The 14306-nt window shown below is 40.2% G+C and overlaps 1 protein-coding gene across 1 annotated transcript; it reads left to right on the top strand.

The window, feature by feature from the left end:
- Positions 1-1188: 1188 nt before the first annotated feature.
- On the top strand, positions 1189-13882 carry lck (LCK proto-oncogene, Src family tyrosine kinase). The gene is made up of 13 exons (XM_083923609.1): positions 1189-1333; positions 2823-2935; positions 3530-3596; positions 4212-4302; positions 5348-5446; positions 5594-5697; positions 5797-5946; positions 6046-6198; positions 8110-8289; positions 10343-10419; positions 12786-12939; positions 13081-13212; positions 13368-13882. The coding sequence occupies exons 2-13, from the start codon at positions 2828-2830 to the stop codon at positions 13562-13564; spliced, it is 1512 nt and encodes a 503-aa protein (XP_083779735.1). The 5' UTR covers positions 1189-1333; positions 2823-2827; the 3' UTR covers positions 13565-13882.
- Positions 13883-14306: the final 424 nt, after the last annotated feature.

Below are 14306 nucleotides of genomic sequence, written 5' to 3'. Positions count from 1 at the left end.
CCTTAAATGCCCATAAAGGCCTGCTAAAAGCCGATCTATAATGATAATAATAGGCTTATTTACTTGTTTGTACCTGCCAGTCGATCCACAGTTTACTGAGACTCAGTACAACAATCTATATCAGAAAGTCTGAAAAGTGAAACTACTTCTCCCACCCCCCTATATTTACACTCTCACAGGTATGTGCTTTAGCGGAATAAGAGGAGGTTTCATCAAGTGAAACTCAATCTATACTGTGGCAGCCGTCTAAGCCCATATGTCTCTGCACTTCCTGTAATGTTTGGACCGACTTCCTGCCGGTGCATGCTCGGCAGTAGAAGCCGTTCACCACAAGAGAAGAGATGCGGTCCACAGCAGAGTTGTCTAAGGTTTAGAAAACGCAGCAGTACAGGTTTAGAGTGTGTTCGCAGTCTGAGAAAAGTCTCCTCTCTAAATGCGACCATGTTGCGGCCTCCATTCAACAAAGAGCTTTGCTTCAAATGATGTAAAGTTAGATATTTGTGACTCAATTTGTGTAACTTGTTCATATTGGACTTGGTTGCGAAAAGCAAGGCTAAAGTTATTTTTAAATAGTTCACTGGCCACAAACAGACTAGTGTGACCACATGTGTGATTGATAAAAAAAGCCTTGCTGTCTTGGTACTTCACCTGAGGCCCGAAACCACTACACAGGAAACACGGCTGACCCAAATCAAAATCGAATGACTTTGAATATAATAAATTATAATCAATGATAATACTGCTCTGATCAGCCTGGTGCGATTTAAAATCCTCCATAATGAAAAATACACTCTTGCAGGGTACGTTTTTTTGGAATAACCCTGGATCACCATCTCACCTTAAAGGTCACTGACGCACAGATGTTACACACAAAGGTAAAACATATAAATATAACCTCACCACTGTCTCACAGCCTACCATAGCCTCTTTTTTAACCGTATTGGAAACATCTTTGGGAAAGGATCTGTCCTGACCCCTTTTACCTTGGAGCATAAAAACGTTCCCCCTGCTCACACACAGCTGCACCGTGAAGCACCTGTTAGAAGCCTGCAGAGCAACCCTCAGCTTTTCAACGACAGGAAACTCTCTGAGTCGCTCTCCTCCAAAGTGTGTGTGCACACAGACACATCAGCACTTCTAGCATTGAGTTAATAAGAGAAGAGGATGATGACACCTTTGCACCGTGGCTCCAGTGGTGAAAAACGTACTTATTGTTAAATACCTCTTTACAAAAAGATATTTAATTAAAAAAATATATATATATATATCTCTATGGAGGCACGTGAAATCTGATATTATTGGACGCTTGAAGAGACATTTCATATTTCAAGAGGTAAGTTTCAAACTTGAGTCTGTTTGTGCTACATAGGTTTAGAGAAAGAAAAAGACTTGTTTTCCTTTAATTATCATCATGTTATATAAAAAGGTTATGTGTTAAACATAGATCAGAGAGGTTGTATAGAGTTGGTTGAGTTTTTTTGAATAATGTCCACACCCAGAAGTAATGGCTAATTAGCTAAAATCCATATTCTCTAATGATTTTAACATTAGTCAAACATATTCAGATACTGGCTGTGTCATCATCACTAAAATTAAGAGCCTATTACAAAAGAAGTAATAAAAAATGCATGAATCATTTTTTACAAGTTTATTATTCAAAATCAAACATAAAATACCATAGTACCATAATATATTTATGGTTTTAAATTTACAGCTTATGAGAGATAATGTATCAAAATAAGTACAACAGCAAGAAAATCCACATCAAAATTTCATTTTTGTTGTGTACATTTAGTTTGATGCCTTCCGAAAAGGTGCCTTATTAACCTACAAGCTTCCCTGACTTTGATGTCAAAAGGTCCTTCTTACAGACCTCACTTACCATCGACATACCCATGATACTATGCAAACAATAACATTCATCAGTATTTGTTTGGAAAGGCATTCAGCTGCCGGTCATAAAAGAACAGGGTAGCCCCTCAATGGAAAATGCTGACTTTGTTTGTGTGACTCCCTGAGCGCTGGCCAGCAGGCGTAGGAGTGCTGATAATTCAAGAAAACTCTGGTGATCCTCCTGTGATCCGTTCCTCGGGGTCTCAGTACAGCAGTGGGTTGTTATTGCCGGGTCAGGCCTCTCCAGATTTTTCTCAGGGCTCTAAGCCTTTGGGACTGACGACTGCTGCGATTAGCCCACTGACCCTGTTCCACGAGTGGCCCGATGGGAGCCAAGTGAGCTTGAGAAAGCCAGTTCGTGCAGTTCACCGGTGTAAAACACAATGCAGAACATGCGACGTTGGATTATAAAAGATTAGTATTTGTAGAGTTATATAGAGCCTACTATTCAAGCCTGAAGTGGAATTAGAACATGAACATGCTGAAAGTGGAAGTAACAATTTAGATGTTTGTCACAGTGACTGCTGTGTGCAGATTTATAAAATAGTGCCTAAAATAAATGATTTTGTAGATGTTTGGAGCCTGACTCACCACTGAGCTGCCATTTTGCGGCGAGGCCCTCAGTCACATCTGATTAAAGCAGTTTTCGGAAATGAAAGCATTTTGTGTCCTCTGTTCCTAGCTATACATCTTAAATGCAGTTTTTCTGCGTCTATGACTGTATTTGCTAACAGTATTTGACGTTATTCGAAATGCAGTGCATAATAACTGTCTTGGATCGTCATGAGAGACGTTTATCGGAGGGCACCATAGCGATCTCAGAAAGAAAATACTTCCATTAGCTATTAAAAAAATAGTAATCATTATTTTATAAACACCTTGATGCGCATAATAGCCTTTGCAAAATAACTCAAACCTCTAAATTACAGAAAAGATGGGGTGTAACTGCAGTTCGGACTATTCAGACAGCGACTGGATTGAAAACCTGGATGAAATCTGTGAACACTGCAACTGCCCCATACCTCCCCAGTCATGCAATCCAGTAAGTGTCTATGGATGTGCATGTGCAGGCGTGTACTTGTGTCAGTACATTGTACATTATAGTGTGTGAATGAGTCTGTGAGCTCAACATGAATGGGTTTTGGTTGTTAGTATGGTTGAAAGTGAGTGACCACTTGGAGAACATACACGTAAACGGACTGCAGTACAAGTGAGAAGGTCAAGTTTACAGTCATGTTGTGTTAAATTATGTAACCATAACCAAGAAAAGTACAATCTGTTATTGCATGTTTTAGTTGAGAAAAGTTTTACATAACTGCGGGGGAAGTTTTCTTTTGTGTGTGTGATGAAATGGGAGATTAGTTATTCCCTCAGTGCTGTTTGTTTCCTCTCCATGTGCTAGATTAGAAATAAAGGAGAAAGCCACCTGTGTGTGCCACAACACGCCGAGACCTTTTGTCTCTGAGGAAAACCCAAACCGTAACCGATGATATCTGTGTAATTAACCAGAGTTGTACATATCTTTTATTGTGAATGTGGCGGTTGATATTTCTTCGTTTTTACCGCACGGCTTTTCTATTTTTCTTCAGAAAGCAGACTTTAAGATGCACATATAATCATGTTTTTGCCTCACCAGTACACAGACCAGCTGATTCCATACAACTACCCATCTCAGCATTCACCTCCTACATCTCCTTTACCAGGTGACAAGATATACTATATTTCTCTGTGTGGGTTTATATCTACAGTGGCAATTAGTAACACTTAAGTATAGTAAAATGTGGATAAACAGAATGGCTTTATTAGGTTAATAAAGCTCAAACATAAATAAATATGACGTGTTTTAGACATTGTGTTTAAATATTATTGCAAGTATAATCAAATGCATGAGGAAAGATATTAAAATCATCGCTATGTATTGTATCTTTCACATCTTTTTATGTTTTGCTCACAACAGGGGTCCTTTTCCTCACCAATATCTATTTGTATTATTTAAGTATGTATTGAATAATAATTCTAACTTATCAGGAAGCCAATTTAGCAACATTTAGCAACCGTAGCATCTTCCTGTACTGATTCTGTAGCCTACTACTCACCTTCAGCTACAATATCATTAATAAGCAACCATCACAAATTTCACATTTCACGGGAGCCTAAGCAAGGATTTCCACTCTCTCCATTCACCATTGTCATCAAGTCACAATGTCAGTAACAAAGCAATTCAAACACCCAACACTTAACATAAGCTTTTAAAAGCTGTCCCCAATGCATTTCACCTATATTTCATTTAACAAAAACATACAATGTTGCTCTCACAGACAACCTTGTGGTGGCCATATACAGTTATGAACCCAACCATGATGGGGACCTGGGCTTTGAGAAGGGAGACAAGCTCAAGATCATCAACAAGTAAGCTGCTGATTAACAGATAGTAAACGCTTGGTAAAAAGGATTTCTAATAATATTTCAGCCATAGAAAAAATTTGTGTACGACACACTCACCCCTCACGACACCTAGAGCGTCATTAAAGTGTGTTTGCAGGTAAAACCTGCGTGCATCCAGCTAAGTTATTTATCACTTACAGCTCAACAATCAAACCTTTCCACGGTGTCCTATAGTGATATAAAGCAAATATCATGTAGTCACCTTTAAGATCAGGGACTTGTTGCATGTCTTGCTCACACCCCATGTTTTCTGTCTCTCTCTACTGTCAAAAATGTTTGGCCACACAATAACATTGCAGATTAAAAAGTGGAAACCTATATATATATATATATATATATATATATATATATATATATATATACATATTGTGCAGCTATTTGGAAAAAGTTAATTTTTATTTTTTGAAAAATTTCGAGATAGTACTATAAATGTTAAAAGCTTGAGGACTGATTTATTTGGAGTTCAGTTTGGGGTTACTGTACCATTGGGGACAGTAAGGTCATATAAATGGTCACATGATTACTTGATGTTTGTTCTTTAAAGGTGGATTATATCTTTAAGACTAAATTTCCTAGATTTGTTTCAATTAAAACTACAAAAAATAATTTGAAATCTACATACCAGTCACCAGACTAAATTTAACAAATAACTAAATAGATAAAATGTAATTTTTTTCAACAAAGATTTCTGTGAAAATATGATAATTAATTCTGATTTTAGGGAGAACCATTCCTCTGATGAATGTCAAAAGTCTAACAAGTTATATACAATGTGGTGAATATTATATGTAACTTAATGTAGTGAGCACATGTCATGTCTCTTCTGCTGATATGTAAGACATTTACATGTCTACTAAATGTGATCATGTGCAGTGCAAAGAACACTTTTGCCTGTGGGGAGTTTAATTAAAACTGCCTTCTGAAGATGTTCTTATTCATCCAGAGAGTCTAGACTGCTATGAGGCATCAGATAAATGTAAACTCACTCATTGTCTCTTTTGACATACAGGGATGATCCAGAGTGGTATTTGGCTGAGTCTCTCACCACAGGCCACCAGGGCTACATCCCACACAACTTTGTTGCAATGACCACAATGGAGACTGAACCGTACGTCATACAGGAAACATAAAGATACTGCCTTCAACGCCATGTTACTCAAACTCAACACCCATCTCACATCATGCATGCTGTGTCCCTGGGGGAAAGGAAGTGGTTAGCTCAAAGTGTGAAGCATGTTGTGTGTTTTCGCTGCAGGTGGTTCTTTAAGAACATTTCTAGAAACGAAGCCATGAGGCTCCTCCTTGCTCCTGGGAATACGCTGGGTTCCTTCTTAATTCGAGAGAGTGAGACAAACCAAGGTGATCTTTTTTTGTCATCATGGCATTGACTCATATACAGTTTACACATAATCAAAGTTTATATTTCACAAGGTAAATAATGCTTCCTCTTTGTTCCAGGGTCATTCTCCTTATCAATCAGGGACTTGGACCACAACACCGGGGAAGGAGTCAAGCACTACAGAATCCGCAACATGGACAACGGTGGCTTCTACATCACAGCAAAGATATCCTTCAACTCTCTGAAGGAGCTCGTCCAGCATCACTCACGTGCGTGCAGCCTATTGAGGAGGTTAATCAAGATTGCTGATTGCTGTAGGGATCTTCATCTGAATGATTTTAAACCTGTGTCCTCTCTCTGTTGTCCAGGCGAAACAGATGGTTTGTGCACAAAGCTGATGAAGCCGTGTCAGTCGAGGGCGCCGCAGAAGCCCTGGTGGCAGGATGAGTGGGAGATTCCCCGTGAGTCCCTGAAGCTGGAGCGCAGGCTTGGAGCAGGGCAGTTTGGAGAAGTCTGGATGGGTGAGTGACACAGAAGACCACATGATGTGGGCATATGATTGATTTTTTAAAATTCAGTCCAATCATTTAAGTGTTGGTTTTCCATTTTGTGCAATACACCATTTTTGCACAGACACACCGCATGTACAGGGCCCAGTTGCTCATTCAAGTTGTGGGCTGCTTAAGCCAGGGTTTTTCTGCAGCGTATGCAGAACAGTTTCCTCGACACAGTCTTAATTGTAGGCTTGTATAAGATGGTTAACTGGAGAATGATGAGACATATTATGCCTGTCATGCAACATCACTCAAACTACATTAATCTAACTGTCCAAAGAGCTCACAGGCTGGAGGAATGGTCTCTTAGCAGTACTTGCATGAATGCAATTGCGCAGCATTAAGTCAAACAAGAAGTCAACATGTTTTGATCACAAGGCTATCAGCTGAAATAATCTGTGCCACATCCCCCTTATTATTCAATTGGATGGTAATTTCCCCCTGTTTTCCATCCTCAATTGCCAGCGCTATTCAACATCCCAAACACACCACTGTATTAGAGATAAACATAGCCAACCATGGAACTCATTTCACAGCTACTTTCTATTTACATTATCTCCTTGCATGTAGTCTGGGCACTGTATTTGTTACTCTGTTTTCATCCAAACATTGGTTCATGGATATACTTGAATAATGGGAGCAGCTGTCACTTCCTATAAAGTGTTTATTCTACTTAGTTAACATGAAAATATGTGACAACCATCATTTATAGCAAGAAGATTTCCACTGTAGATGCATATATGGAGGAATGCTTTCAATAGTGAATGTTATCTGTTCCCATTGCTATGCTTCATGTACAGTGTGACACGCATGACTGGCGATGGAACCGGTTGGCCGCGGGTTTGATTGACACGATAAACGGAAATGTTAGAGTAGTATCAGATCTGGAATTATATCCTGTTTGCATGGGAGTTGTGTGGATCTGCTGGGCACATATTTAATCATAACTCATGACATAACCACTGTATTAATGACAAGCTTGCCTAGTTTACTTTTATATTAAACACAGTGTGTGTACAAACTATTTTTAGCCATGCTAACAGCTCGACTTTGGTTATCCCTGACTGTTATTCTAGACAAAAGGGGACATTTATGGTTTTGAGTATAAATAGCTTAATAACTTTTTGGTGGATTAAACTTAAAATTGGGATACATTTTCATGGATCATTTTGATCATTTTGGATCATCCAAAATCATTGGATGAATCCCAATGATTTTGGGCGTCCTCTGACTTTTCTTCCGGGGCCATCATCAGGTCAAAATTCACATTAGTTCAGCTTTGGTTAATGGCCGTATACCTGCAAAACTAATGCCATTCCCATCAGCCTAGGCTTTACATTATGTTTAGCGTTACTCAACAAATGTTAGCATGCTAAAACCCTAAACTAATGTATCCTAATAAGTATGTTCCAATATAACAAAACTTCATAATTAATCGTGTTTTGAGGGACACAAATTTTGTCCCCCTATAACATATCACAGTTATGTTGGATTAAAGTCTATGTAAGTCCGGATAGGGAGGTGGTCAGGGTGGATGGAAGGTTAAACAAACACAGAACTTTCATCTAGTAACATACTCAACCATACGTCACGTCCGTAACATGCTCCAAGTAGCCATGTTCTCGACCATTTCACACCATGCGCCCATCACTGGAAAATACGTTTCCTTCCAAACCTAATTGGGGATTCAGGGCCTGGGAACATAAATATAAAGGAAACACGGTTGATTCCTGCGTAACATCAACATGTTAGCATTGAAATTATGAGCATGTTAGCATTTAGCAGCCTCACAGAGCTGCTAGCATGGCTGTAGGCTCTGTGTCTTGTTTTAATCAATGCCTTTCAGAAACCCACTCATGTCTCAACGTTTATTTTCAGGTGTCTACAACAATGACAGGCGGGTGGCTATCAAGAACCTGAAAATGGGAACAATGTCGGTGGAAGCCTTCCTGGCTGAGGCCAACATGATGAAGAACTTGCAGCATCCACGCCTTGTCCGCCTCTTCGCCGTTGTTACCCAGGAGCCCATCTATATTGTCACAGAGTACATGGAAAATGGTGGGTAGAAATACTCTGTGTCACAGCTTGAGGCCTGTTACTTATAACATAAACCATTGAGAGCAAATTCCAGATATCACTGAAAGCATCAAAAGAAAGGAAAATCTAGTCCAGGGTATTTCCATGAAATTAATGCTCATTTAAAGGTAAATGAAAGAGAAATCCTTCTGTAGTCATACCAGCTTCTTTCAGTTCAGTTCAGTCCATTAGAATATGTCTAAGCCTGTCTTCAATTATGCCTGCGATACCCTGAACACCAAAGGCGGTGTCATCAGGATAAGGTCTGCGCCTAGAGCAAAGTCTAAAAAAGTGCTTCACAGGCTGAGGCGTAGACATTCAGGATCAAACATGTTGATCTGGTATCGGACGATGGGTGGCAGAGCACAGGCTTGAACAAAAGACTGGGTTGCCCCATGTGTTTCAAGCTTTTCATGAGTCATGACGGTTTCATACTCCAGTGAATCTGTTGAATAAGCTGAACGCCTTTTGATCATGCAACTAAAGCTGCCTTCATATTTGTGTTTGATATTACTGTATAATCACCACCCATGATCAGACATGAATGCAGCTGTGAGAGCGAACCTAAATAAGGGAGCCAAATCTTGAGCCTCGCCTCCCAAAGCATGTTGCTCTGCTGAAGTGGCCTGCCTTTCTGATAGGCTATTTTCAGCTTCACCTCATGATGCTCCTGTATTCACCGCTCTGTGCTAAAATGTTACAAAGCAAACATGAACTTTCGCTTCTTTGCCAGGGCCCTCCAGACAGGTTACTGGTGTTTACTCACCGAGGGGAAGTCTCCAGAGGAGACTAGAGGGTGTTGAAGTAGGAGAGGGTGATTTATCGCGGTATTGTTCACTGAGACCCCTTGATTATACTTGGCTACCTTCCAGAGGCTGTATTACACAGATGCATCCACAAACACGTGCACACATATTGGCACTTTGTTCAGCATCTTGCCGCTGGACCTTTTCCTCCCTTCTTACAAAAACAATGTATGTGTGAAACGACTGTGAATCCCAAACACAAGTGATAAAATGGGGTCATGTTAACAGCTGCAAACAAAATTCCGTATTAAAAGCCCTGCAATAATTTATCATATACAAGTGCAGCAGGCATATGTAAGTGATCAAGTATCTGTTTCACTTTTAACCTCAAAAAGTCTTTGTAATTATATTTCTCTGGGAGGAACAATAACAAAATGCATAGAGAGATGCTGTCACAAACACAGCAACAGCCTTACAGCTGAATTGAATGGCGAGCCTTTGTATGGTCTTGTATGAGTGGCCTGTAAACCTCCAGCAGTGGCTCTACATGAGGCTGCCTCTTTGTCTGGGATCCACTTGTGGACGGGGCACAATTGTTGCCTCTGTTGTCAAGAGAAAGGATGGCTAGGAGTTCCTGTCTTTTCAGTTTGTCCCCTTTTTTAATCTTTATTTTCGAAGACAACAAAGATGGAAAAATAACAGGCGTGTCATCCCTGTTTCCCTTTGTGACCTTGACAAAGAGCGCTCCTCTGGCTCTCAGACTTCAAAAGCAGTCTTCCGGACTTAAGCAGAGGAGCAAAGGCCTCCTCTTTCCTGGCACAGTCCTTCCTCTTAAAGTATTTCCTTTGATTTGACTCGGTTTGCTGGTGTGCAGAGGTATTGTTCTGTGCTAATCAAACTCAACACAAAGTCTGCTGTCAGACATCAACTTGACTGATGCTCTCTGTACTTCCTCACGGTGTTATGTTGGCTGATTTGAACAGCTATTCTGGTCCAACTGTCTATTTATGTCTGCGGAGAATCATGATGTTTTAACCAAGGAAAATATCATCAGTCTTCTGGACAAAGCCTTGCAAATGAATATTACAGCTAGCTGATTAGCACCTTCGAATACAATAAACAAGTGTACGCATCTGTAATATACAGGATGTACCGGTGGTTACCTAGTTTATTATTTGCAGAAATAAGTCTCTCTCTTCCACCTGTTAAGGCTGACATGGTCTGTGAGATAAATTGTTCAGTAAAAAGTGCTTTTCTGAAGAACTATAACTTGAATGTCATTTTTACAGGTAGCCTTGTAGATTACCTGAAAACAACAGAGGGAAGCAGTCTGCCCATGAACACTCTGATAGACATGGCGTCTCAGGCAAGACATCTCTTCTTCTTTTCTTAAAACAATCTGTGCTCTTATTTCCATACTCCATTTACCAGATTCCCTTTCATTTCTTCTTTCACTTCCTAATCTCTCAGCATGATCCTCATAGTCAGGAAACAGCCCACTGTTGTAATAAGGCTTACACACTCAACACTAATCTTGTAATCACAACAGTGCTTGTGTGTTTGCACCGGTCCACATGTGCTGTGATCAGCGTCGGTCTAGACACTTTAGCACAAATAGAACGTATTACTACCAAACAGCCCAAATAGGAAACAAATTCTCCAACTTTTTTTTTGCTGCGCACCGTCTTTTATCTACTCACAGTGCCAACTCAAAATGTCAAATCAGGGCGTGATGACGCCTGATACTGAATTTACAATGAAGATTTGTTGCTGAATTTCTCTGATTTTGTCCTGCTGCCTTTCATCAGAATACAGTACCATGCTCTGTCACAGCTCTACTAAAGACACAACCATTGTGTTCTGTCACCTATGAAAGTTAATGTTGTGAAAACACACATGCAGTATAAAAGCCTGACAAATAATGTATCTGTTCAGTTAAGACAGATGTCTGAATGGGGGTTTGACATAGTCTGCAAGTTAAAGGGGTAATTTGACATTTTGGAAAATACACTCATTAATCTCTTTCTTGCCGAGATTTAGATACGATTGATATCACTCTTGTCTGTTAAATATGACGCTACAGCCAGGAGACAGGTAGCTTTGCTTAGCACAAAGATTGAAAAGAGGGGGAAACGGCTAGCCTGACTCCATCGAAGGAGACAAAATCCACCTACCAACAAAGCTAACTAACATACATATAATATACATTAACAAGTTGTGCTTTAACTAGGGTTATTTCAGACTATTTCTTGATTGCGAGTAATGACTTCCTGGGGTCTTATTGTCACTGTGAGATTTCCGGGAAACCAACAGAGAAAAATAATTCAACAAATGAGATATAACATGTTCATTAGTGAGCTTTAGACATCCTTGTAGGTGGATTTTGCGTCCGAACGGAGCCAGTGCAATTTCCCCATTTTCCAAATCTCTTATCATGCCCACGTCTACTTCTCAAGATGTAACATGACAGTAAAGGAACTTTAACTTACATTTACTGTGGGTGTGGGAATGGAAAACACAACCACAGGAAGACAGACTGAAATTTCAAAGACTAACAAGAAGACAAGAGATTCCTCATCCGGAGTAGTCAATTTCTCCGACGCCTTTAAGCTTAGCGCAGAGAGGTAGAGTTTATAGCTTTGTGTTGGACATATTTTACAGAAAGACGCTTTCAAGCCAGTCGTCATGCACTGATAGAATTTGTGGTTTAAGCGCAAAACTCTAACCATCATGTGATGGACCATAAAAATTCCAGTGATTAATGACATTGCTCTTGGACACCCTGTCCGCATCCTTTTTCCTGTTAAAACGTGTGTACATTTATGAGGAAAAAGAGGAGCTTGAGATTTGACTCAAATGAATGTCAGATAGGAGAGTAAAGCAGATACCTAATTTAATGAATGCATAGTAATGGTTAAAGTTTCCAGATTGAATCCTACCACAGTCAAATGGAGAGTAAAGAGGCGTTCAGTTGCCTGTGTGGGAAGTCATGACGACGGTAGAAGTTTATGAAACACACAAACAAACGTATGTACATCTCATGTTTCTGACAAGACCCCCGGGGCCAGTTGCACCTATGTGATAGATTCTCATGTCTGAAATATACACCTCTGACCCAGCAAAACTTAGAGAGTTAGAAATATAAACACACACACACACACACACACACACACACACACACACACAAACACAAACACACACACACACACACACACACACACACACACACACACACACACACACACACACACACACACACACACACACACACACACACACACACACACACACACACACACACACACACACACACACGTCAAAAATGCCTATTAACTGTGGGTTGTGAACACGGCGGAGATCATCTTGATTTAGATATCTCACACTCGTACTTCCTCATGCATATGCACAGTTTCCCTATCTGCCTATGTACAAATGACTCATGAGGTATTTGAAGCACAGTCACTTCAGATTCAGCCAGTCTGCAGTAATGTAAAGGCAGGACTGCAGCTTTTAGTATCAGGAAGTAGAGCAGGCACAGCTGTGTACCTGGGTGGAGTACAGAGGTTAAGGATATAGAGAACTGACCTGGGGAAGTGGTACACTCCCTCTGTTTGGGAGTTCACCAAACTAGAGTCTGTCCAACACACACAAATATTATACAATATTAAGACATACACAGGTCCCTCACTCTACAGTCACAGGGCTTGTCTGATGATATGCTGCCCCCTGCAGGTGGCAGATGGCATGGCTTTCATTGAGGAGAAAAATTACATCCATCGAGACCTGAGAGCAGCCAATATTCTGGTGTCTAATGAACTCATCTGTAAGATTGCTGACTTCGGACTGGCAAGGCTGATTGAGGACAACGAATACACAGCAAGAGAGGGTAACCACGAGAGCCTTGTACACAACACTTTTATCTCAAATGTGAAATAAACAAATAATCTAAGGCATTTGGCACGGAAAGTAATCACTTTAAATGTAATCACAAACTAAATGTAACTAAACCTTCCTGCTGTGTTCTTAGGTGCAAAGTTCCCCATCAAATGGACAGCCCCGGAGGCTATTAACTATGGCACCTTTTCCATAAAATCGGATGTGTGGTCATTCGGGATCCTCCTGACTGAAATAGTGACATATGGACGCATACCTTACCCTGGTAAATAGTCATTCACTGCATACTTTTCGATCACAAAATCGTTTTTATTATATATATATATATTTAATTGTATTAATCTTTATTACATGCCCTGCATGGGTTATGATTACTGAAAACATATCAATCACCTGCTCTTCTACATACCTGTTGTTCAGGTATGTCAAACCCAGAGGTAATCCAGAACCTGGAGCGGGGCTACAGGATGCCCAAGCCAGAAAATTGTCCTGACGGGCTTCATAACGTCATGTCTCTGTGCTGGAGAGAAAACTCAGAGGACAGGCCCACCTTCGAGTACCTGAGGAGCGTTCTGGAGGATTTCTTCACTGCCACAGAGAGGCAGTACCAGGAATAGCCCTGACGGTGCATTAAGACATACAGACTTATGAATCCATCTAAATGCACAGCCGAGGAAGTTGGATGCTGGATTTTTGTTCTTGTTTTTCAACAATTCATGTCTTTATATTGATAGGTAGAAAGAGATTTTCCCAATAAGAGTACTTTGTTTCTGCACCGAACTTAGTGTGAGGCGGCCTCTTTGATGTGATTCAATCAAACGTGGAACTTTGAAACTCTTGTAACAGATGGACCACTGCAGAGCGCACAACAGAAACAGACACCATGCAGCTTACACACTGGGAACTGCCTGATGCAGCTGAATAAGTAGCTGCTCCCCTGGGCCTCATTATTAAGATTTAAATGCCATCAATGTGCTTTAGCTGTGTTTCCCTCTCCAGTTTAATAAATGCTTTCAAGTTGTTTTACTTATAGTTATTGTTTGTTGAATAAAGCAGAACCCATCACAGCCAACTTCACCTAAATGGACCACAATCCAACAAAAATCATACAAAATGCTCAAATGCTTTTGTTTGTGCATTTATGAAACTGTATTAAATTCAATCATACTGCATTCAGGACACCATTGTAACTTGTGTGCATATTCTGTAGATATGCCAAAAGAATACGACAGGTATCAAAATATGTATTTGTGTATATTTGTGCATTGATCATGCACATTGTCTTTCAATAATATTGAGTAGCTGTGGTGAAATGTAAATAAATATGGCTGTCCCAGGGCTGTACTTATGTACAATTTG

The sequence above is a fragment of the Echiichthys vipera genome (genome assembly GCF_963691815.1).
Source record: "Echiichthys vipera genome assembly, chromosome: 12".
Taxonomy (NCBI): Eukaryota; Metazoa; Chordata; class Actinopteri; order Perciformes; family Trachinidae; genus Echiichthys; species Echiichthys vipera.
This window is presented reverse-complemented; position numbering and strand designations above follow the sequence as displayed.